We start from the raw sequence: 21,053 nt of genomic DNA on the forward strand, positions 1-21,053 counted from the left end.
ACCGATACTAAATGAGAGAGGTCATGATGCATTTACTCATGGCTATTAAAATATCCGCTCAGAATCTCATATCTATTCTATCCACTTGCCGATTTCGGCCGTACTGTCAATCAACCCTCCCCGTACACACGTGACCAGGTTCATACTTCATTGGCCAAGCAGCCAAGGCAGAGACGCGCAACGGAGAGCTGGGATCATCCACCGTATTCAGTTTACGGTGCAGCATTATACGGCGATTGCCAAACCGCGTAATTTGGATGCGCAAGCATTACTGTAAGATCATGCCTCCAACTTAAACACGCAGCCTCGACCTCGACCTCACGAATTCACGACCATATCGCCAGTGCCCAAAAGAAACAGTGCACAGTTCTAGTGTCTCAATAACACTCCGAGTGTGCCTCATTCTTCCAACGAATACCTTGTGCTCCACCATTGCCGCGCCCTCCGTTGACCGTCCTATGGCCCCAGCAGGCATCTAAACACTTCGGCCTTCCTTCACTCGTCCTCCCACAACCGTGGTTCCGTGTGAGGCCACTCTCTCCTCCTAGCCTCCCTCAGCCCTTGTCTCGAAGCAATGATTGCAGCAGAGTTACCTCGATGAACTCAACCCTAGATGAGGGTGAGAACTTCCTCCGCGACCAGGAGCACTCTTCTGGTCTTGACCACCTTTCCGACCAGAATGGTGTCGTCGACCAACCATTACAGGATGACATTCCTGATATAATACCAACAGACCATGCTCAGGAGGATCCTGACTATCTAGAGTCGAATCATGACCTCGACGACAGCTTGCAAGATAAATCTGTAGACGATTCCACCCCAAGTGATATCCAACCCAGTGGTGTGGATGATTCCATACTTCCCTCTATACAGCACCACGACCAGAGCAACAATGGCTCTTTTTCGACCCCAGATGACACTCCCTCTCTCCAAGGCTCTCTTCTCTCCTCCCCACGCAGCGAAACTGCTTCTCTAAGAAGTCCTGGCCGACGAGGTAGCCCTTCTTCAGTCCATCGTCCTTTCGACATCCGTTTCCAGTCTCGCCTCTCAAGCTCTCAATTTTCCCCATTGAGATCCGCCTCCCCAGCTTTCTTAGGGTCTCATTCTCGCCATGGCTCGATCACAAGCTTTGCGCCTCCAGCCTCCGATTTTGACGAGACGGTCCATCCTTGGGATGTCATCCACTGGAGCAAGTTTAGGAAATTATCAAGTCAGGTATTCTCTGAATTGGGAAAACGGAACTTCGGCAGTCCGTCATGTCTCGCAGTTGCCGATCAACTTGTGATAGGCACTTCGAAAGGCCTCGTTCTGGTTTTTGACCACCAACAGAATCATAAAGCCATAATTGGAAGTGGCACCAAAGCTGCAGAAAGTGGTCCAGTGACAGCGATCGCGATATCTGCAGACCAGACAACAGTTGCAGTAGGTCATGCCACCGGCCATATATTTACGTGGGAGTTTGCCCGTTCCACCAGGCCCTTTCTGCACATCCAGCCGATAGACGCATCTCAAGCTCAAGCCAGACGGGGCGATGGCCACATCCAAGGCAGCGGCATTCCTCATATTGGATTTCTTGGCTATAGACACACAGCTCTCGTCTCTGCCGATGACAAAGGCATGGCATTCTCTCACCTCGCGACAAGGGGAATGGGGTCCGTTGGTAGGGTTGTCCGCACCACGCGTATCTTGGGAAGATACCCAGAATTGGTATCTCGCGCTACCAAACCTTTGAAAAAGAGCTCGGTGCTCGCCTTCTCACCTCTACCCTTGGGGAATATTGAGCAAAGGACCGATGGCTTGGGTCTGGTCGCCATGTTAACCCCTTATCTCTTGGTGATCGTGTCCACCACTCCAATTGCCCAGACTCAGCACAAAGCCGCCCGCCCCAAGGAAGTGGCTGCTCATAGCGCCATGACCGCCGCTCTTGCCTGGTTTCCTGCCATCAAGCTCAAGTCAAATGCTGAAGTCTCTAGGACAAAACTGGTCTATGCCTGGTCGAACATCCTCACTGTACTAGAGGTACATGAAGCCGAACCTGATCAGGACGCCGATAAAAACAAACCACCAGAGCTACAATTCTTGGCCCGGAGTCGCTTCCAATCCGATGAGGCCATCGTAGCTGTACAGTGGCTGAACAAATCCGTCTTAGCTGTGCTGACCATTACTCAGCAGCTTTTGATTCTAGAGGACTTTTCCATGCATGTTACCGAGGCATTCGACCTTCTCAACAAAAGCGTCCATCACACCGACCTATACTCTCAACAGCTAACCACAATAATCGAGCATCTTGACGAGGAAGACACTTCCCTGCATGGTGTGGTTGCCGATGCTTTCCACATGAGCTTCAGAGCTTACAAGGGCAGGTTATTTTTGCTGGGCTCTAACGATATCTGGACCGGTGCATTGACGAATTGGGCCGATCGACTCCTTGCTCTAATGAATGTGGGAGATTTTATCGGTGCTATTCGCCTGGCCACCAAATATCACATGGGACAGGGTGAAAAGGCCACTATCGGTCTCCCGGAAGAAGACAGTGTCCGCGCTGAGGTCGTAAATGAGAAGCTTTCGGAAATGATCACTGCCTCCTTGAGGTATGCGTTTGGCAAGAATCAGCAAGCCGGCAATGAGCAGATCGAGAAGCCACAGTTGGTTGAACTCGCTGATGCGTGTATAAAAGCTTGTCTTGTCATGGACGATCAAGACTTCATGTTCGAAGAAGCCTTCACATGGTATGACGACCACGACATGGGGGCGGTCTTTGTCGACGTCTTGGAGCCATACATTCTCGACAGAACCGTAACATCTCTTCCCCCACCTGCCTTGAAGACACTAATTGATCACTTTGTCGTCACGCACTCCCCGTCAGCTTTGGAGGAAATTATTTGCATGCTCGACACTTCTTCGATGGACCTCGACCAAGTCACAAATTTATGCAAACGCCACGGTTTGTACGACGCGTACATCTACGTCTGGACAAGCTCACTACGGGACTATACGACTCCTATCACACTGTTGCTTGATCTCGCCGAAGAGCCCAAAAAGCTTGAGCAGAACAAACTGGATCTAGGTGAGCGTTATGCTCTAGCGCAGAAGATCTTCCCTTATATATCTTTCATCCTGACATCCCGGGTCTATCCCACCGGGGACGACATGGGCGCCGAAATTGCCATTGAAGCAAAAACTCAGATTTACGACTACTTCTTTTCGGGGGTTCGACCAGTTAACGGCTCTTTCCACGACCCCAACAGCGGTCGAAACAGTTCCGTGGCCAAATCTTTCAGTGCTTTAGCCAGGATACTACATTTTGGTGCATCCAATTTCATCGCTGCCATGAATGAAGCCTTTGAAGACAATTTTCTAAACTCTGGCGACGAAGATGACCAAATTTCGACACCTCGGACATACACCCGCCAGTTCATCGTCCGGATATTACTTGACATCATGTCTACTGGGTATGATAGAGACGAAACAATCTACTTGGACATGTTTATTGCACGCAATCTTGCCAAGTACCCCCAACACATGATGCTTTCCGGAAGCATCCTTCATGAGATCTTCACTCGACTATGTGGCTACCCTGACGATGACATGCAAGAGGATGCACAGCTTAGTGTGGAGTATCTATTGTCCATCTACCAGCCTCCCAACATTCTCGGGCTCGTCCCCCTACTAGAAGAAGCCCGCTTTTTCCGAGTTCTGAAGGCGGTGTACAGGCAGGAACATCAATTCCCAAACCTCATTCATACCTACTTTGTGGATCGTGAGAATCAGGATGAGGTATTTACGGTAATAGCCGATTGTCTCAGACCACGATCCTTGCTGCTTGAGCAGCAGCGCAAGGAGGTGAGGCAGATGGTTGAAGAACATGCAGCAGATCTCATCGATATTGATGTTCATCGCACGGCCTCTACGATTGATGAAGTTGCCTCTGACCTTCATCGGACGTTTCTTCTCGTTCTGGCTACAGACGAATACAGCCAGTATGAATACCTCAAGACCTTGTTTGAGCCAGAGAGTCGAAACAGGCGCAATAAGGTGTATGCGAATGTACTCAAAGAAACGTACGTGCGTCTCTTGTGCCAGTTCGATCCCTCTCATGTTCGGAACTACATCGAGCATGTCAAGGAAGGCGACTTGAGACTTGAAAAGGTTCTCCCCACAATTGAGGAAAATGGCATCGTTGACGCAGCGGTGATTCTTCAAGTGCGCCAAGGCCAGGTGAAGGAAGCCATGCATCGTCTCGCACAGCATCTAGCGTTGTTGGGGTCGACCTTGAGATCATTAAACAACAAGTCGACCGACGGAGATGACGGAGATTCCATTCGACATTCCAGCGAAGGAGTGTTGGAATCGATCGAGAAGTACAGTCAGGTGGGAATCTGGCTCTGTCAAGAGCAAATGAAACAAGCACCTAGGCCGGCGGGTGTGGCGAAGTCTCCTAGGCGATCTGTTAGCGCAACTCGAGCCCTCGCTTTTGAGGAACAGCTGTGGTTGGACATGATTGTTGCAGTTGTGGCGATCGCTCGAGAATTCTCCACTAGCTCCAACTCTGGCGCAGTCGATGAAGACGACAACATCACTGCCAGCCTTCGAAGGACGATCCAACAAGTATTCACAGCATTGTTGGCCAGTACGACATCTGTGCGCGATGCCTCTGGCGCACGTGACGTGATGTTCCTACGCATTCTACGGGCGTTCTTGACACACGCAGCAGAGTCGAGTCCATCACTCGCTGAACTACGGAGTGTGATCAAGTCCATCTTCGCGGCGTATGCACACGAGGGTGCACTTCTCTCACTGTCAAACTCGATGCTAGACAAAGATGTTTTCGTTCGCCTCGACGAGGTGACAGCTCTCAGGCAACGAGGATGGAGACCACGAGGGCAGATCTGTGAGGTGTGTCGACGTCGTGTGTGGGGCCCGAGCATGAGCAATCGGGTGTGGGAGGATTGGCAGAAGCAGGAAGAAGCGAGATCGCGGCGACGGAAAGGCCCTCAATCGATGGAGACGGACGCGGATGAAGATGGAGGCCGCGGTAAAGGCAAAGCGACAGTCGACGTCAGTGGTCATGAACCATCGGAGGAGAGTGGGCCTCCAGAGACTTCGCTGGGACCCATTGTGGTCTTTTCGTGTCGACACATGTACCATCAACGATGCTTGGTGCCAGGCCAGGCGGAAGATGGTACGCCTCAATTGATGTGTCCAGCTTGTGTATAGCTCCGATAGAAGAAATGTATCTAATCTCTGTTGCTGGAGGAGCAATCCCACTGTCCTGTCTATGTACAGTAGTACTTTAATCACATCCTGTGTGCCTGTAACATCTTCGAGGCTCCAATGATCTTCGGGGTCACCAGGCTCTCCGAGCGAAAAGGTGGCAAAGTCGACAACTGGCTAGAGTCATGCACGCCAAAATGCGAAACACTTTGAATTTCTTGGGATGCCTCCTGGGGGCTCACGTGACCAAGAAGTTCTCCTCTCTCATTGGCTGCCTTGGACGTCCTCCATTTGATAGACAGCCCCTGGTTTTTTCTCCAGCTTACGTTTGCAGCCAACTTTTAACCTTCGCGAGACAGTTTATTCCACCTATGGGCGATGATGCCGCTGATGACCCAGGTTTCATGTTTGTGGACTCGCGCCTCTTCCCAGCTCGCGAGCTGTGGCATGGACCTCCATTCCAACGTGTGGTTTTTTTGATCGGGTCCGCAACACGCGTGTGTGGACAAAGTTACGATGAAATCTCTGTTCCAATTGCCCTTAATCTATCACTCTGGGTCCAGTGAGAGCCCGAGAAAACATGTTGGACCAGTGCTGGACATTCCAGTACCATGGGCATGGCTGTACTCCCGCCACAACCCACTCACCAGGGCATACGGAGCCCCTCCAAGATCCCAAAATGTACGTACGCCTTGGCCGCATGGATGCCAAGTTAGGAAACTCCGCCGACGAAGAACCCTCGAACCCCTTTTTATGTTCTGAACGTCTCTGACCTATAGCACCGAGCTGCCAGACCCATCAGTCGTCAGCGACACAGCCATGAACTGCAATTCTCACCCATTTCAAGTACAGAATTCATGCTCTTGTCCCCAGCCCAGACGCGTCAAGTGGGTCTACACAATCGATACCGCCTACCAAGAGCCCCAGAACGCCAGATATCCGGGCTGGGCCATGGCTTCAACTTTACCCGTCACGTCCATGGCGATGCTCTTCATTCGTACGCCGTGCTCACTGGGCCCTGCACCCCTTATCCGGCTGTCGGCCAGGGTGGGTCGGCCCCATATTGACTTGACCTGACGACGCTCTCTTTTTTTGATACATATCTACCTTTGTGTGCCTTGTTCCTTGACGGACTCGACACTTTGACCTCTTTGTTCTTTGCTGGTCTGGGAACAGCCTGTGACTTTCATTCATTCCTTTGTCCCATAGTGCTGAGCATATCTCTGCGTCCATTCCCTTTGAGCTCATTTGTTTCTCGATCGCTTTTTAAGGCTGGGAACATCTTTTCCCGTGTTCGTCGAATACTCCCCCAACACTGTCCGAGATTTACCATTGTGCTCGCCAGGCTTGATACGCTAGCGACAAACACTATTACCAAGATACAAATTCTGACCTCATCATGATGCTGGCATCTATGTCGTCTGCGATCCTCTTCGTCGCTGCTCTAGCGGCTCTTGTCCCTCTGACCACGGCTGGCTCTGGCTATGTGCTCGAGGATGACTACACCGTTGACAACTTCTTCTCCATGTTCGAGTTCTTTACTGTACGTTGACCCCTTGCCCTCCGTTCACAAACTTATCTAACCTTCTTTCCTTAGGCACCTGACCCAACCCACGGATATGTAACATATATCGGCCAATCGGCTGCACAAGCAGCAGGGCTGGTCAACACCAACAATGGAGCCGTTTATATGGGTGTCGACTACACAAATGTGGCTTCAGGGTCCGGACGACAGAGTGTTAGAATCACTAGCAAGAAGTCCTATACCCACGGCCTGATCATTCTCGATTCTTCTCACATGCCCGGCGGAATTTGTGGAACGTGGCCTGCGTTCTGGACAGTCGGTCCAAACTGGCCTACCGGTGGTGAAATCGACATCATTGAGGGTGTCAACTCTCAGACTGCAAACTCGATGGCTTTACACACCGGACCCGGCTGTTCGATCCAAAATTCCGGCTTGTTCGAAGGCCAAATCTCCACTCCTAATTGCGACGTGGCGGCCAACGGCCAGGCTACCAATGCAGGATGTCAAATCCATTCAGGAAACAAAGCATCGTATGGGGCTGGATTCAATGCCAACCAAGGCGGTGTTTTCGCGACTGAATGGACCTCGAGCCATATCTCGATCTGGTTCTTCCCCCGTGGAGGCATTCCTAGCGATATCACCGCCGGCAATCCAGATCCTAGTGGATGGGGTCAACCAGCGGGCAGCTTTACTGGAGGGTGCGAGATTGACAACTTCTTCTCAAACAATCAGATTGTTTTTGATACTACTTTCTGTGGCGACTGGGCTGGAAATGTATGGTCTTCCGATCCAGTGTGCTCGTCCAAGGCCTCGACATGCCAGCAGTACGTTCGAGACAACCCGGCAGCATTCAAGGATGCGTTCTGGAGCATCAACTCGTTGAGGGTGTACCAGAGTGGCAGTGGAGGCAGCAACCCTCAACCTGGTGGGTCAACCTACGGACCAGGAGAGTATTCCGTGGTACCAACAGTTTCTGGTGGCGGATACCCGACCGCTGGACAACCTCAGCCTACTTATGGTGGTCAGCCAGGCGGACAAGCTGAGCCATCCTCTGTTGGAAACGACAATGGCAACAATTGGGGTAACGGAAATGGGTGGGATGGTGGCAACGGTGGCGGCCGTCGCACCAAGTCCTGGGGCGCCAAAGCCAACTTTGCCGCAGTTGATACTAGTGCCCCCACCGTCACTGCTGTCAACTCAAACGCGGCGGGATTCTACGCTGCCCCGGTTGATACCGACTCTGTTGCCTTCGACTCAGCTCCCACTGACCTCCCGGCCGTCTCCGTCACTGGAGCATCAAGCAACACTATCATTCCGATCCCAGACGCCTCGGGTAACGAAGCGCCAACCAATGCTGACATTCCCACTGCAGAGGCTTCGGACAATGCAGTCTCGGAAGTGCAACCAGCTCCAGCGACGACCCCTTGTCCAACCCCGGGCCCTCTCCAAAGTGGCAACTTTGAGCCTGGTATGGGAGAGTCGAATGGCATTTACTTCACTATTACATCCCTGCCCAACGGATACTTTGAGACCGACGATGATGTGTCGAAACGAAAGCGTGAAGCCAGCCCTGTTGACCCGGCTTATGATCATGACGCGATCAAGCACGCCGTTCGAGCGGAGAAGCGCGGCGTGGATCAAGCTGGGCGATTCGCAGGCCATCGACTACTCCACCGACATATTGGCAAGCGAGAGCTTGCAGGTAACGGCGCAGAAGCCGGTTCGTGATGATTATATAAGGAAGGCTAGGTATAAAGGAACTGGGGGTGGGGATGAAATACACGGTCAAGGCCCACTGCTCTACGAAAGATATGAACTGATTTTATGCGATCCACGACCAAAAGGATTCTCTTCTTTCTTGCTTATGTTTTGCAAACACGAAGGATAGGATGGTCTTGGGGCCTGTCTGACTACTGGATTCCGGTGTTATTTCAAACGCTGGTTAGGTTCTCTGTGTTTTTTTTTTGGCAAAGTGGAGTTTAGAATCGTTGGCAAGCAAGCAAGCGGTGCAGACTGGTGACGATCACAGCGTTGACTTGAAGTCTTGACGTCGAAAGCATGGATGCATGAATGAAATGAAGTACATATCCACAAACAGAGAAACTTAAGCATTCTACAGTCATTATTGTTCTATTCGCTCAATCGTGTGTTCGTATAACCCCCGGCAGTGGAGACATGTTCTAGAAAAGAAGCTCAATGTGTGAGATATTGCATTGATAGTCTATGAACAGAATCTGAAGCCCAGATGGAATGAAAGATGTTGGATATCGATGTCACGTGATACTGTTTGATGCCAAGAGCCCTTCTATCACAAACCAACAAAAGCCGAAGAGGAAGAGGAATGAACCGTACCACAACAGATTCTCATGACCTGCATAATGAGTGACCGAGCAATCATTTCCACAGGGGTCGAGTGAATGATTCACCTGTCACACAATCTGATTGTAGGCTATTACTAACCTCTTTAGTGAATCATTGAGACGAGACAAGACCATTCATGTCGAGACAGGTGCGATGACCGACCATTCGTATCAAGACAGGGGCAATGAGATCAGCGAATGAGACGCCCAAGAGAACAATAAAATGGTAAGTGAATATTTAATGACACTAGCTCGTATAGCACATGTCGTGAGGTATGTGAATGACCCTCTGCGAGCCCAACGACAATGCCGCCAGCCGCAATATGCAAATGATGCGATGTTTTGGGTTGAGTCTAAAATGGCCTCTCATGCTCCCAAGATGCGATGAAGTGAATGGCAGTTAATGCTGCGACTCACATTAATGAGTCGAATGAGATAGATCGGAGCAGGTCAGATCGTCACAGGGTGCGAACGCCTGACTATATAAACGTTCTCTCACTGTCTCATTCTCACTCTTCTCCTCTTCATATCAAACCTCGCAACCAGGATGTTCTCTTGGTTTGAGTGGTTCGAACCCATGGGCTGGTGGCCCTGGGTTGTTGGCCAGGGTGGCCGTCAGCCCACAACGGGCGACGATACCTTGAGCCAGGCGGGGACCGACACAGAGTCGGTCCCGTCTTCGCCTTCACCGATGACGGCCGCCCAACCCATCGACTTCACTGCACCACGCAGAAGATCCGGCGTTCTCTGTGACTGTGGAGCGATTCACAGCATCGAAAAAAATACCGATGATGACGGCGATGTCAAGAAAACCAACGGCGACAGCGGCATTGGCAACAGCGATGTCAGAAACAACAACGACACAGAATCGAACAATCTTGAAGCCGACCCCGATACGGACGACGAACACCACCGATACAGTGACTCCGAGTCACCAATCTTTCCGTTCGAGCACGACGATGATGGCGGCGGCGACCAACATGACAATCCATATCCCTACCGAACCGCTAACAGCGACTTCCGTACGCCAACGACGACCGAATTGGTCGATTTCCACCGTGAAACGATGAGGAGGCGGAACGCTCCCACCGTTCTTACCCAAGAGACCGATGGTAAGAACGGCGACCAAGATCTCAACATCGGTGCAGAGGAAAAAGGGGCTTGAGGATTACCTCACCATGGAAATCACAATTGAGGGCAAGAATGACATGAATGATGAAAAATGGGGCAGATGAAAAGGCCACAGCTTGGGCTAGGGGTTCATATTGCATGAAAGACATGGCATATTACTGGATTCATACTGAAATATACCCAAAACCAGCCAGGGTAATTTCTTTAATGCAGCGATTGGTGCTATCTTGAGCATTTCAATGACATGAACTTCATACTCAATCATCGTTTCATTGGATTTTGGTGATTTTTTGGTGATTTGTCGTGATTAGAACCCACTATTCCTCACATCTCACCACATTCAGCCACCCTCACATCCAAGACAGGACGATCTCCAGACCCTCTTCCCCCTGGGCCGCCAGTCCTAGTAGATTCAATCATCCTAACCACATCCATACCCTCAATGACCTGCCCAAAAACAACATGTTTACCATCCAAGAATGGGGTTGGTGCACAGGTAATAAAGAATTGGCATCCATTGGTATTAGGGCCCGAATTCGCCATGGACAATAGACCTGCACAGGTGTGCTTATGCTGGAATGATTCGTCTGGGAATGAGCCGTTGAGACTGTAAATGCTGGTAGTTCCTGTGCCGTCTGCATGTAAGAAGTCGCCTCCTTGGATCATGAATGCTTTGATCTGTGAGAATTCAAGGTAATAATAGGGTTAGCTAGGTAAGCTTCTAGATGGTGGGATGTGCCTGGATAGACAAGACAATATGACCGTACCACGCGATGGAATTTAGAGGCCTTGTACCCCTGTGGGCGGCCATTAGGGCCTTTGTGCTCTCCGGTGCAGAATTGTCGAAAGTTCTCAGCGGTTTTGGGCACAGTGTTGGAGAAGAGATGCATCTTGATTCGGCCCAATGGTTCACCTGAGAAGAGGTTAGGACTGGGCGCGGATGAAGCAATATCGAATGTGGGAGACGTGGTTGCCGAGCCTGATGGCAATGTGAGGGCAGGAAAGAGCGAAGGCGATGGCAATGTCGCAATTGTTTTGGAAGGTGCGCAGGCCCCCATTGAATTGATCCAGCCAACTTCAAATCTCTTCCTCTCTCTCTCCATTGCACCATGCTTCGTAATCAAAAGGAGCCAGGCTTTGGTGTCCAGCGCTAAACTCACCTCCCAAGGTAATGTCAAAGAAGACAATAGGTTCTCCTTGGCCCGGTTTGGGCACTGGAATTCCACTCTCCGCAGCCATCTTTCCAGGGTTTCACACACTTCAAGACTAACTTCTCATTGAGCAGAGTTTCCCCCTCGTTCTCGTCGGAGTTGTGGTTGTGGTTTTTGTGAGAAAAATGATCAAGAGGTCCAACAACATGAAATAAATTCTCCGAATGATAAACGCGGGTGACTTCCCCGCACAGACGAGGCTGGATTATAAGCAGAGTCTTGTAAGTCTCAACCCCAGGGGACTGCGCTCTATCACAACTGCATACACACTCTAGATCTCTAACTCGTGGCTCTATCATTAGGCTCTATCCTCCTCATCCGACGTTCCCAGCAGCCAATTCATCTCTGACATCAAACTCATCAATAACGCTCCGTGGCTTACGATAGTCCATCAGGACCTGTGGATCTCTAAAATATTCAAACCCCAGCTTGAAATACTCTGGGCCTCCAATCTTCAACCCTCGAGGGTCGTCTGTCCAAAGTGGATGAGCCGGCATGGCAATTACACTAACCTTCAACCCATATCGCAGATCCGGAGACCCGAGCGCTTCACCATCGCTATCGAGAACTGAAATCAGATCTGGCATTGACACCACAACCTGTTCTTCTTGTGGCGAGCTTGATCCGGTCGGACTCAGGTACGCAGCGTACAGATATTCGTTTTGGAAAGGAATGACGAGATGCCGTGTCTCGCGTGACTTAGGAGACATTCCTCTCGCAGTATCTCTCTCTTCAATGGCATAGTCGTCTTCATCCTGCGATAGAGGTCCCAACACACAACGTCCCATTGTGTAGCCTCCTGACACGTCGCGGCTCACGTCGATGATCTTGCCCCTGTATAGGAGGGTGACTGGTGAGATCTCGGCCTGGCACAAATTGCAGTCAGCCGAACCTGGAAGATAATTTGATTTATGGTCGACTTACCATGGCATCAATCAGATTGGTTTTGTTCTGCCGCGCCATCCGCACAGCTCGCCCAAGGTACCATGCTTGCGAAACGGTATTGGGAATGGCATATTTCTTGATGATTTCTCCCTTGAGCGGGCACGTTGCGAGCGCCGTGGAGTTGCCCAGCTCGATGCACATTTTGCGCACCATGCTTTCAAGCCGCGTGTTTGTTTCCGCATGCTGAAATGAGAGTGAGCAAGGCGCCCCACCTTGTTACCAGCCATCTCATTAGGGAACCACTCACCAACATAAGCGCCGAATTCCCCTTGCAATCCGAAATAACGCACGGCGCCACAGGAGCTCCATATACGTGTGGGGTAGAATGCTCGAGAGTGGGATATGCTCTTCCCATAAGGTCACAGTCCACCACCGGTCGATCAAATCTGGCGCTGCTGGGAAAGGTCACGATCCCATTACCGCCTCCTATTTCATCAGCCACAACGCCTTGGAAGTCGTCAACTTTCAACATTTCATTCAATGATTCAATTGCAAGGAACACATCATGACCAGAACCCAGCCTCTCGTTACTGACCGATGGTGCACCATAGCCAGACCCAAAGACGCAGAGCTTGTTGTCATCCAAGGACTCCGGTTTGATGACCCGGATTTTTCCTTTGCCCTCTCGACGAAGTATGTCCAGAGTATAGAGTGCCATCAGATATGGCGAACCTCCACCACCAGTGCCGAGGATTCCTGCGCCTGAGGCAATGAGTTCGACGTCCACGGGCGAAATCATCCACACTCCATTCCTCACCTCGGGTCGATACTTTACCAGATCCACATCCAGACACGGTTTCATCAAGCTGCCGCGGATGATAGAAGTCACTTCGGCCTTGTCGACCTCCACCTGTTCCTCAGTGTCGTCGTCCAAGTAGGTGTCACTGATTGAGAATTCATGATCATGCTCAGCTGAGGACTGGTTCACGGCAAGGCTGCCGACAGCTTTGACGACGATTCTCGTGGCCTTGTTAAAGACATACTGCAGGGGGATTTTGGTGATGTCAACGACTCTGGTGTCTTCCGCGTTGGCTCCATTGGTCACGGCTGCGTCTACTGCGGCTTGGGTTGCCTTTTCGATGGCATGTTCCTCGGTGACATTGGCCAAAATTTCGATCATGCTCACCTCGCCAGCCACTTTGGCAATTGCAGCACCTACCGCGTTTGCCGAGTCATGATGTGGTGGACGTAATACTTTGTCCACCCCGGGCAAAGGCTCGTTGACAAGAAACGATCCGCCTCCTACCAGGATGACAGTTACAGGGGCGGATGAGACCTTCATCTTGTCAATAGCTCTCTCTATCTGAGCTGTGATGGCTATCTTTGCTTCTGTGATGATGTCTTCTGATAAGTGTGCCACTAGAGTAGGATTGCCGATGTCTGCAGCTTTCGCGGCGACCATGATATCAGTCGAGGTCAACACATTTCCTTGAAAGACTAAAGCGTCAGTTGTGAGTCGATGTGCCACAGAATCCGGACCAACAGAAACTTTATTAGTTCCATGAATCTGTCGGACCTTACTTCCGCCTCCGAGGCCAATTGAAAGGACTTCGGGCATGGAAAAGGCCGTGCGGATACCCCCAACCTCGACAAAATTGGGAGCCTGACGGGGGAAGCCAGAGGGTAGGAGAGCACAGATGTCTGTCGTGGTCCCGCCGACGTCAATCACCAGGATCTGGGAGTCAGACATGCGCTGATCCGCATAGCCATATCCCTGCAAATAAGCCGCCCCTATCAGACTGTTGGTGGGGCCACTGGCAAAGGTCTTGATGGGGAGCTCGGCGGCAACAGCGGCGTCCAGCAGTGTTCCATCATTCTGTGTCAAATAGAGTGGAGCTGTGAGTTGGAGATTGGACATGGCTCGTCGAAAACCATTGACAGTCTTTCTGGCGAAGGACAGAATGGAAGCATTGAGGATGGTGGCGTTTTCCCGAGGAAGAAAATCCAAACCACCAATGGAATGAGAACAAACCACAGATATCTGAGGCTGAAAATCTTTCAGGAGATCTTTGCATCGCCGCTCGTGGATGCCGGCGTGGTCAAGAGCGGAGAAGACGCCGATGATGGCTATGAACTTGATTCCTGCTTGTGCAACTCCTTCTGCGGCGGCTTTGATCTGTTCAACGTTGAGAGGAGCAATCTCCCGCCCATCAATCTCTAGTCCTCCATCCAAGTAGAAGCAAGGGCCTGCGATGATGTCTCTCAGTGCGTAGGGGAAGTCGGAAAAGGGAGGGATCTTCAAATGGTCAGAATGGAGCCGGATGCGAAATAATCATGAAATATTTAATGGTACAATCACAGCCGAAGAAAACAAGCGGCCGTTGAACACATACTTTCCGTGTGTAAGGACCGCATAAGCGAAAGACCGCCACACGACTCAGTCTTCGAGCATCGTTCTCAACGACGGCATTGACAAAGTGGGTGGTGCCGACCGCGACGTTCAGAATGTTGCGTGTGTCGACCTTGGAGGTTTCCAGGATCTGCTCGACTGCAGTCTTGATACCGTTGGTCACATTGGGAGTTGTTGAGGTCTTACACGTGGCCAGAACGCCACGCGATGCAGTATCTGTCTTGTTGAGATCGATGATGGCAGCATCAGTATTGGTGCCGCCAACATCAACTCCAATGCAAAACATTGTCCGGGGACTGATAAAGTCCAAGGCTTCAGGTCCCAGCAGACCTCGGCGCTCAGATGCGATTGTAGCGGCTGTCACTACCCGCAACAGAGAACACGAGAGCGCTGACGGGAAGCAAGAGATGATGGATCATAGGGTCTCGTTGCTGGAGCGCGGGAAGAAGAATATCTAGGTACTTACAACTATCTCGTCCTTCCCAACAAGGAAGGTGCCTTACTTGGCACATGTGATGCCGCCACCCAGGGCGAGACTCAGATTGATAATGTATCACCGCCTTTTTAGCATTTCTCGGTCATGACTTTGTGTGGAATGAGCTTGGAGGAGCATTCGTTCGTCAGGATGACTTTCGTCGGACTTGTGCGTGCAGAGCAAGGTATTTGCAATCCTGTCTGCACTTTAGGCAGAACTACCATGACAAAGGAATGAGTAAGAACATTCTGACCAAGGATTCAGGGTTGGCTTTGAGCGTGGGTAATGGCCGAAAGCTTGCTTTGGCTGGTACCCATTCTCTCAACTGACTGGAGCTGGAGATGGAGATGGGGGTTGGGGATGTCGGTGGGATGCCAGTCTGGGGGTTGATCATTTAATTAGAAGAGCGACAGCATTGGGCCCCTCGGGCCAAAACTGATGCCCGTCTCCGCCTCTTGAGACCAGAATGATGATCACGTGAGTATGATGATCACGTGAGATTCATTAGGGGCCAACACTTCGATATTTCCCGTTGGGGAGTTCCTCACACACAGGCTCTCCCCCCCCTCTCTCTGGACGTACCAGTCGTGCTGAGAGGTTCATATTATAACTTCACTCACAGGTCCTGTGCAGCGATGATAGATGTTTTCAGGTTTCCCACCCATGGAAGATGCCCAATGACATCAAAGTGAACCCTGGAGGCCCTGAAAAGAACAGAGATGAGAAAGAGACAACCATGGGAGTCTTTCATATGGTTGGCACTGTGGAGGATTCTGGAGGCTTATAAATTTGGCAGCTGAAATTGTCTTGATCTCATGGGAATATTAAGTAGACAGGGCAACACGTGATGGGAAAACACAGAAACACAAAGACACAGAACCAGGTGATCCAGACAATGGTGAACAAGGATGCATGAAGCATTCATGCCACGATAGCAAGCAATCAAGTCGGTCGTAATACTTAGCTGATATAAAATCTAATGCAAGGCCATCTCTGAAATAGACCAACTACCCAATTGGTGCTACTGATCTAATCACAACATCTTGCAGATCCTCACTGCTTATAGAAATACATCTGGTAGCATTGACTGGGCATGGCATGATTGGTGTCAGACACTAAATCTTTAACAAGAAAATGCAGTGCTTGTGTCTGCATGGGGAATACGCTATGAACAGTTGTACGAGGAGAATAGTCCCTACACATAGCCATACAAATACGCATGGAAGCGACTTATTACCAAATCCAGTTGGAGGGACAAGGAAAAGTGTGAACACACAGAAGGCTCTAGGAGTCTGGATCATGGACTGCAATGCAGCCAAGGACGCCTGTTTGTCAGCTTGTTCAACGGTGCGACATGGGCTTCAAATGGACCCTTGAATAAGTACGATGGATCCAATAAGCTACATTATTAGGTACTTTTCAAGCTTCAGCGCCCAGGATATCCAAGACAATACTCGGTAGTGATAAGATAGTGGCCATGTGTCAGCACATATCCCCCCTCTTTCGGCAAAGGACAAAGCGTCCTCGCAGCAAATGATCATCAAACCGGGGAAGGCCTTCACTGGTTCCCCCTACCGTAACTCCCATTCCCGAGAGTCTATCTCGACCCAGGCCACCATGTCTATCCAATCTACCGCCAATGGGGGCCAATTGACGATTTGACCAGCCAATGCCAGGCATGTCAGCTCACCGTAGTGGTTAAAGCATGGGGCTGAGAGAGCATGGAAGGGTGGGTACAAGGGACCTTGGGGTCTTAATTCCTGGCACTTTCACCACCCAAGTACAGTACTAGGTAGTTGCTCGTACTGTTCGATGCGCTGGTCCTTATCTCGAACAAGTATGTATGTATGTATGTATGTCTTTCATATGGTCTGAGTTTGACCACTTACTTTCCCATCTCTTTACCTCATCGACGTGAAGAGCCGCTTGACTTCTATTGCAGCCATGTCTCTTCGGCGGCTCATCAAGAAGCTCCAAGTGCCTCATGATGGTGGTACTGTTCCTAGTCGATGGATCAATAATGATATTCGGCCCATTGAAAAGGAACGCCGTACTTGGAATTTCTGGGCGTTCCACAACTTGTGTAAGTATCCACTTCATACTATGAGTCTATACAGTAAATGCTGATTCAGGTCTCATCCTCTATCAGGGGTCCTGACAAATACCAACATCTCGACCTATATGGTGGGAAGTTCTATGATCGCTTTGGGTCTTACATGGTGGCAAGCCATCATCGCTATCATCGTCGGCGCAATCATCTCAGCCAGCTTCATCATCTTCAACTCCCTACCCGGAGCATACTACCACCTGGGATTCCCCGTGCTCAATCGATATGTCTGGGGCATGTACGGCAGTTCCTTTGTCATCTACAACCGTATCCTCCTGTCTCTGGTCTGGTACTCGGTTCAAGCATGGATCGGTGGTCGCTGTGTCTATGTCTGTCTGGAAGCCATCTGGCCTAATCTCGAGGAGCGCATCCCCAACCACATTCACGCCACCGGCCTCACCACCGCCACTTTCATGACCTATATCATCTTCTCCGTCATCTCTCTTCCCTTGATCTACATTAGACCTCACAAGCTCAAAAAGTTACTCTGGGCTGGTGTCGTCAGCATTTTTGTTTTCTTCTTTGTCGTATTGGTTTGGGCTCTCGCTACCATGGAAGGCTTTGGAAGCATTATTACCAGCCGTCCGGCTATCCAGGATCGATCAACTGGCTGGTCCATCTGTTATGCCATCATCAGTGCGATTGGAGGAATCTCTGCTGGTATTCTCAATCAAGCCGACTATGCTCGATTCGCTCGCAGGCCTCGAAGTGCTTGGTATGGTCAACTGGCCGCCGCTGCTCCTTACTCTATCATCAGCTCTGTCATTGGCATCCTCGTCACTGCCGCCACACAACGACGCTATGGCGAGCCAATCTGGAGTTTACCTGACTTGATGATTGCCATGATGCATGACGGAGGCTCTCGGTCTCGTGCTGCCGGTTTTTTTGCCGGCGTTGCCATGATCATCTCTCAATGGGGAATCAACATTCCTGGAAATGCGTTGTCCGGCGGCTTTGATCTTGCTGCCACCTTTCCAACCTTTATCAACATTCGGAGAGGCGCATATATCACCGCGCTACTGTCATCAGTCGTCAATCCCTGGCAATTGTTGGCCACCGCATCCACTTTCCTCCAGGTCTTGTCAAGTTATTCCGTCTTTCTGGGCCCTATGATTGGGTTGATGATTTCCTCTTATTATGTTGTCAACCGACAAAAGATCAAGGTGGATGACCTTTACCTTGGCAACCGCTCGAGCATTTATTGGTACAGCTATGGCGTCAACTGGCGAGCTCCTGTTGCGGTAAGTGTGATTTACTAATGATTCATCCCTAGCCCCCGTTGCAGGAAATGATACTGACCGTCATCAACAGTGGGCGATGGGTGTTTGGCCATCGATGCCCGGCTTTGTATCTGCAGTCAATTCTGGTGTCACAGTTTCCATCGGCTGGACTCGATTGTACTATGTCAGCTTTCTGGTCGGCACGACCATATCTGCACTCACCTTTTCTGCTCTGCATTATCTCTTCCCTGCCCCCTCGATCAAGGACTATCTTCTTCAGGCACCTCCTCGAAGAGTGGTCCAGGCTCAATTCACAGCAAAATGGGATGGTGAAGAGGTCACACATTATTTCGACCGTCCCAAAGAGGATCAAGTCTCCGTGGAGCAATATCCTCGAGATGTATGAGCTGGATTCTAGGCATGCTGGGTCAAATTCCACACATATTAATAACATGACCATTTCAGTTGTTAGTCGGATGACACAAAGGGTTGAAAATGCATCAAGTGTCGTCGTCTTCATTTGTCACCAACCCACCAGAATGTTTTCATTCGAGCCGAGTCGCATCGATGAACGTTGGTCCATGGCTCCAAAAGCTGTTGGCAGAAAACCAGAAGGAAGTCTCCTTGGAGCTGTTGACCTTACGTCCACAGTCGTGCCTGCATTTGCAAGTTTCGTTGCCACCCTCAGGCTTGAACTTTTCTGGTTCATTTCCCGCAACATCTCTCCTACGTTCAATCCCATCCCCCTTCATCATTCAGCATCAATCCAGCATCAGTTGGAGTGAAAGATTCCACAGCAGAGCATTTGCATATCAGCATCAGAATAGCAGTCGTTTCGATATACCTCTGGCGGACAACCCACACCCGTTCCTTTCTTTTGCAGACACGTTGGGCTCCAGTGTCACGATAACTTGATCGAATTTACACTGCCTCTTCCTCCTAGCCATTACACAGTCCCCGTATTTACACATATCAAACCTCTTGACTGGTTCGCAATTTTTTCGGTCGGCTCCTGTCGCCTGGTGCCAACATGGCCTGTTCGGCCGCACCCCGTCTCCATAACCCTCTTTATAAACCGACACCGAACTTGATAGGTGACGAATATGTTGGATGGGTGTCTTGTGGCGGAGATTTCGAGATCATTGGTAATTTTTCGACTTGTCAAAATGAACGTCAGTCTCCTGGAGGATTTCATACCCCAGCCTTGGACGTTCCTGCGGACGAATACATTGGTTGGGTGGACTCGACACCAGAGCAAAGAGACAACACTGCGGTGAAACCACCTTGCGAATGCACATGTGGCCGACAACCGGAATACAGCAACATTGTGGTTTATCAAGACAAGTTGATCTCGGAAGAGGAGAAATTGAATCAAATTCGTCTGTGGGTGCATGAAACTATGGTCGCTACTCGTGGATCCTTCAGGCAACCGACAAGTGGGAACAAGTCGGAAACAGTCAATCAAGGTGTGAACTGGCAGCCAGGGCCATGTGGAGGAGTTAAACGATATATAGAATTCAAGCCCAAGAGACGGTGGTGGCAGAAGATGTTGAAGTCTCCGAGGAGAAGCAGCACAGCTTAGGTAATGATAGCATTAATGAGGACAATTATCGAGGTCTTGACTTGACTTTGCTAAGTAGGTAGCTCTAGAAAGCAGGAAGATGCTGGAGGGATATAATACCTAGATCCAAGCGCGAGGCGCCTAGCTTTAGGTGCTGCAGTCTTATTTCTGAGGCCGAGGGGGCCGAGGGACCAAGTAAGTAAGCTGGAGCACTTAAAGTTGCTACTTAAAACCTACGCTTTAAGTCAACCCGAGGCGCCTTGTGACATTCACAAGGCACGACAAAGGAAAAGTCTATGGAAGATGAATACACTAAGGTAGGTAGGTAACAGCAACATACATATCTTGATCAATAACATACACAAAAAGACCATTACCTATCAACACTTTTCCTCTAGTAACAAGATCCAACAAGACCGTCAAAAATGACCGCCACCTCCAACAGCATAGGAGAAACAAATCTATCCAAACTCCTGAGCAGTCTACGCACTACCGTTGCACCATCGACATATGTCTGGATCACCATCCCCATTGCAACAGACTCACCAATACCCATCCCGCTCTCCTCCACCATAATGACATTCCACGAACCGGCGACGCCCGACCACGGCCCATCGACAACATTGATCACAACGCTAGAAACAGCGCTGACTCACAAACTTCCCTACCAATATGAGAGCCGTATGATCACTTGTGCAGTGCATTCGAGTCTCGAGGCAGTGGGGTTTTTGGCCGTTTTGACACGTGTTCTGGCGGATAAGGGTATTAGTTGTAATCCCGTCAGTGCGTATTATCATGATCATCTCTTTGTGCCGGTGGGGAGGGTGGATGATGCGGTTGGGGTTTTGAAGGGATTGGGATTGGCAGGGGTGGAGGGTGAGGGTGAGGGTGAGGATGGTTTAGGTCAATGAGGGTAGCCTAGGTCAAGTTTTGATTCTAGTCGAATATCATGTT

At 50.3% G+C, this 21,053-nt stretch overlaps 5 protein-coding genes across 5 annotated transcripts; 3 read left to right on the forward strand and 2 right to left on the reverse strand.

The window, feature by feature from the left end:
• The first annotated feature begins 303 nt into the window (after positions 1–303).
• PV10_03247 (uncharacterized protein) lies at positions 304–5,273 on the forward strand. The gene has a single exon (XM_016367673.1). The coding sequence runs from the start codon at positions 598–600 to the stop codon at positions 5,215–5,217; it is 4,620 nt and encodes a 1,539-aa protein (XP_016227191.1). The 5' UTR covers positions 304–597; the 3' UTR covers positions 5,218–5,273.
• A 1,036-nt stretch (positions 5,274–6,309) lies between these two features.
• On the forward strand, positions 6,310–8,846 carry PV10_03248 (uncharacterized protein). The gene is made up of 2 exons (XM_016367674.1): positions 6,310–6,757; positions 6,812–8,846. Exons 1-2 carry the CDS (start codon positions 6,614–6,616, stop codon positions 8,465–8,467), a joined length of 1,800 nt encoding a protein of 599 aa, XP_016227192.1. The 5' UTR covers positions 6,310–6,613; the 3' UTR covers positions 8,468–8,846.
• An 800-nt stretch (positions 8,847–9,646) lies between these two features.
• PV10_03249 (uncharacterized protein) lies at positions 9,647–10,264 on the forward strand (the record flags this gene model as incomplete). The annotated part of the gene is made up of 1 exon (XM_016367675.1): positions 9,647–10,264. One exon carries the CDS (start codon positions 9,647–9,649, stop codon positions 10,262–10,264), a length of 618 nt encoding a protein of 205 aa, XP_016227193.1.
• A 173-nt stretch (positions 10,265–10,437) lies between these two features.
• Positions 10,438–11,547, reverse strand: PV10_03250 (uncharacterized protein). Its single transcript, XM_016367676.1, has 3 exons — positions 11,391–11,547; positions 10,998–11,143; positions 10,438–10,908 (listed from the first exon to the last, which is right to left on the reverse strand). Exons 1-3 carry the CDS (start codon positions 11,467–11,469, stop codon positions 10,555–10,557), a joined length of 579 nt encoding a protein of 192 aa, XP_016227194.1. The 5' UTR covers positions 11,470–11,547; the 3' UTR covers positions 10,438–10,554.
• Positions 11,548–11,680: 133 nt separating this feature from the next.
• PV10_03251 (uncharacterized protein) lies at positions 11,681–15,022 on the reverse strand (the record flags this gene model as incomplete). The annotated part of the gene is made up of 4 exons (XM_016367677.1): positions 11,681–12,307; positions 12,366–12,569; positions 12,634–14,622; positions 14,720–15,022. The coding sequence occupies 4 exons, from the start codon at positions 15,020–15,022 to the stop codon at positions 11,756–11,758; spliced, it is 3,048 nt and encodes a 1,015-aa protein (XP_016227195.1). The 3' UTR covers positions 11,681–11,755.
• Between the last annotated feature and the right edge of the window lie 6,031 nt (positions 15,023–21,053).

This window comes from Exophiala mesophila (genome assembly GCF_000836275.1).
Source record: "Exophiala mesophila strain CBS 40295 unplaced genomic scaffold supercont1.2, whole genome shotgun sequence".
Lineage (NCBI taxonomy): Eukaryota > Fungi > Ascomycota > Eurotiomycetes > Chaetothyriales > Herpotrichiellaceae > Exophiala > Exophiala mesophila.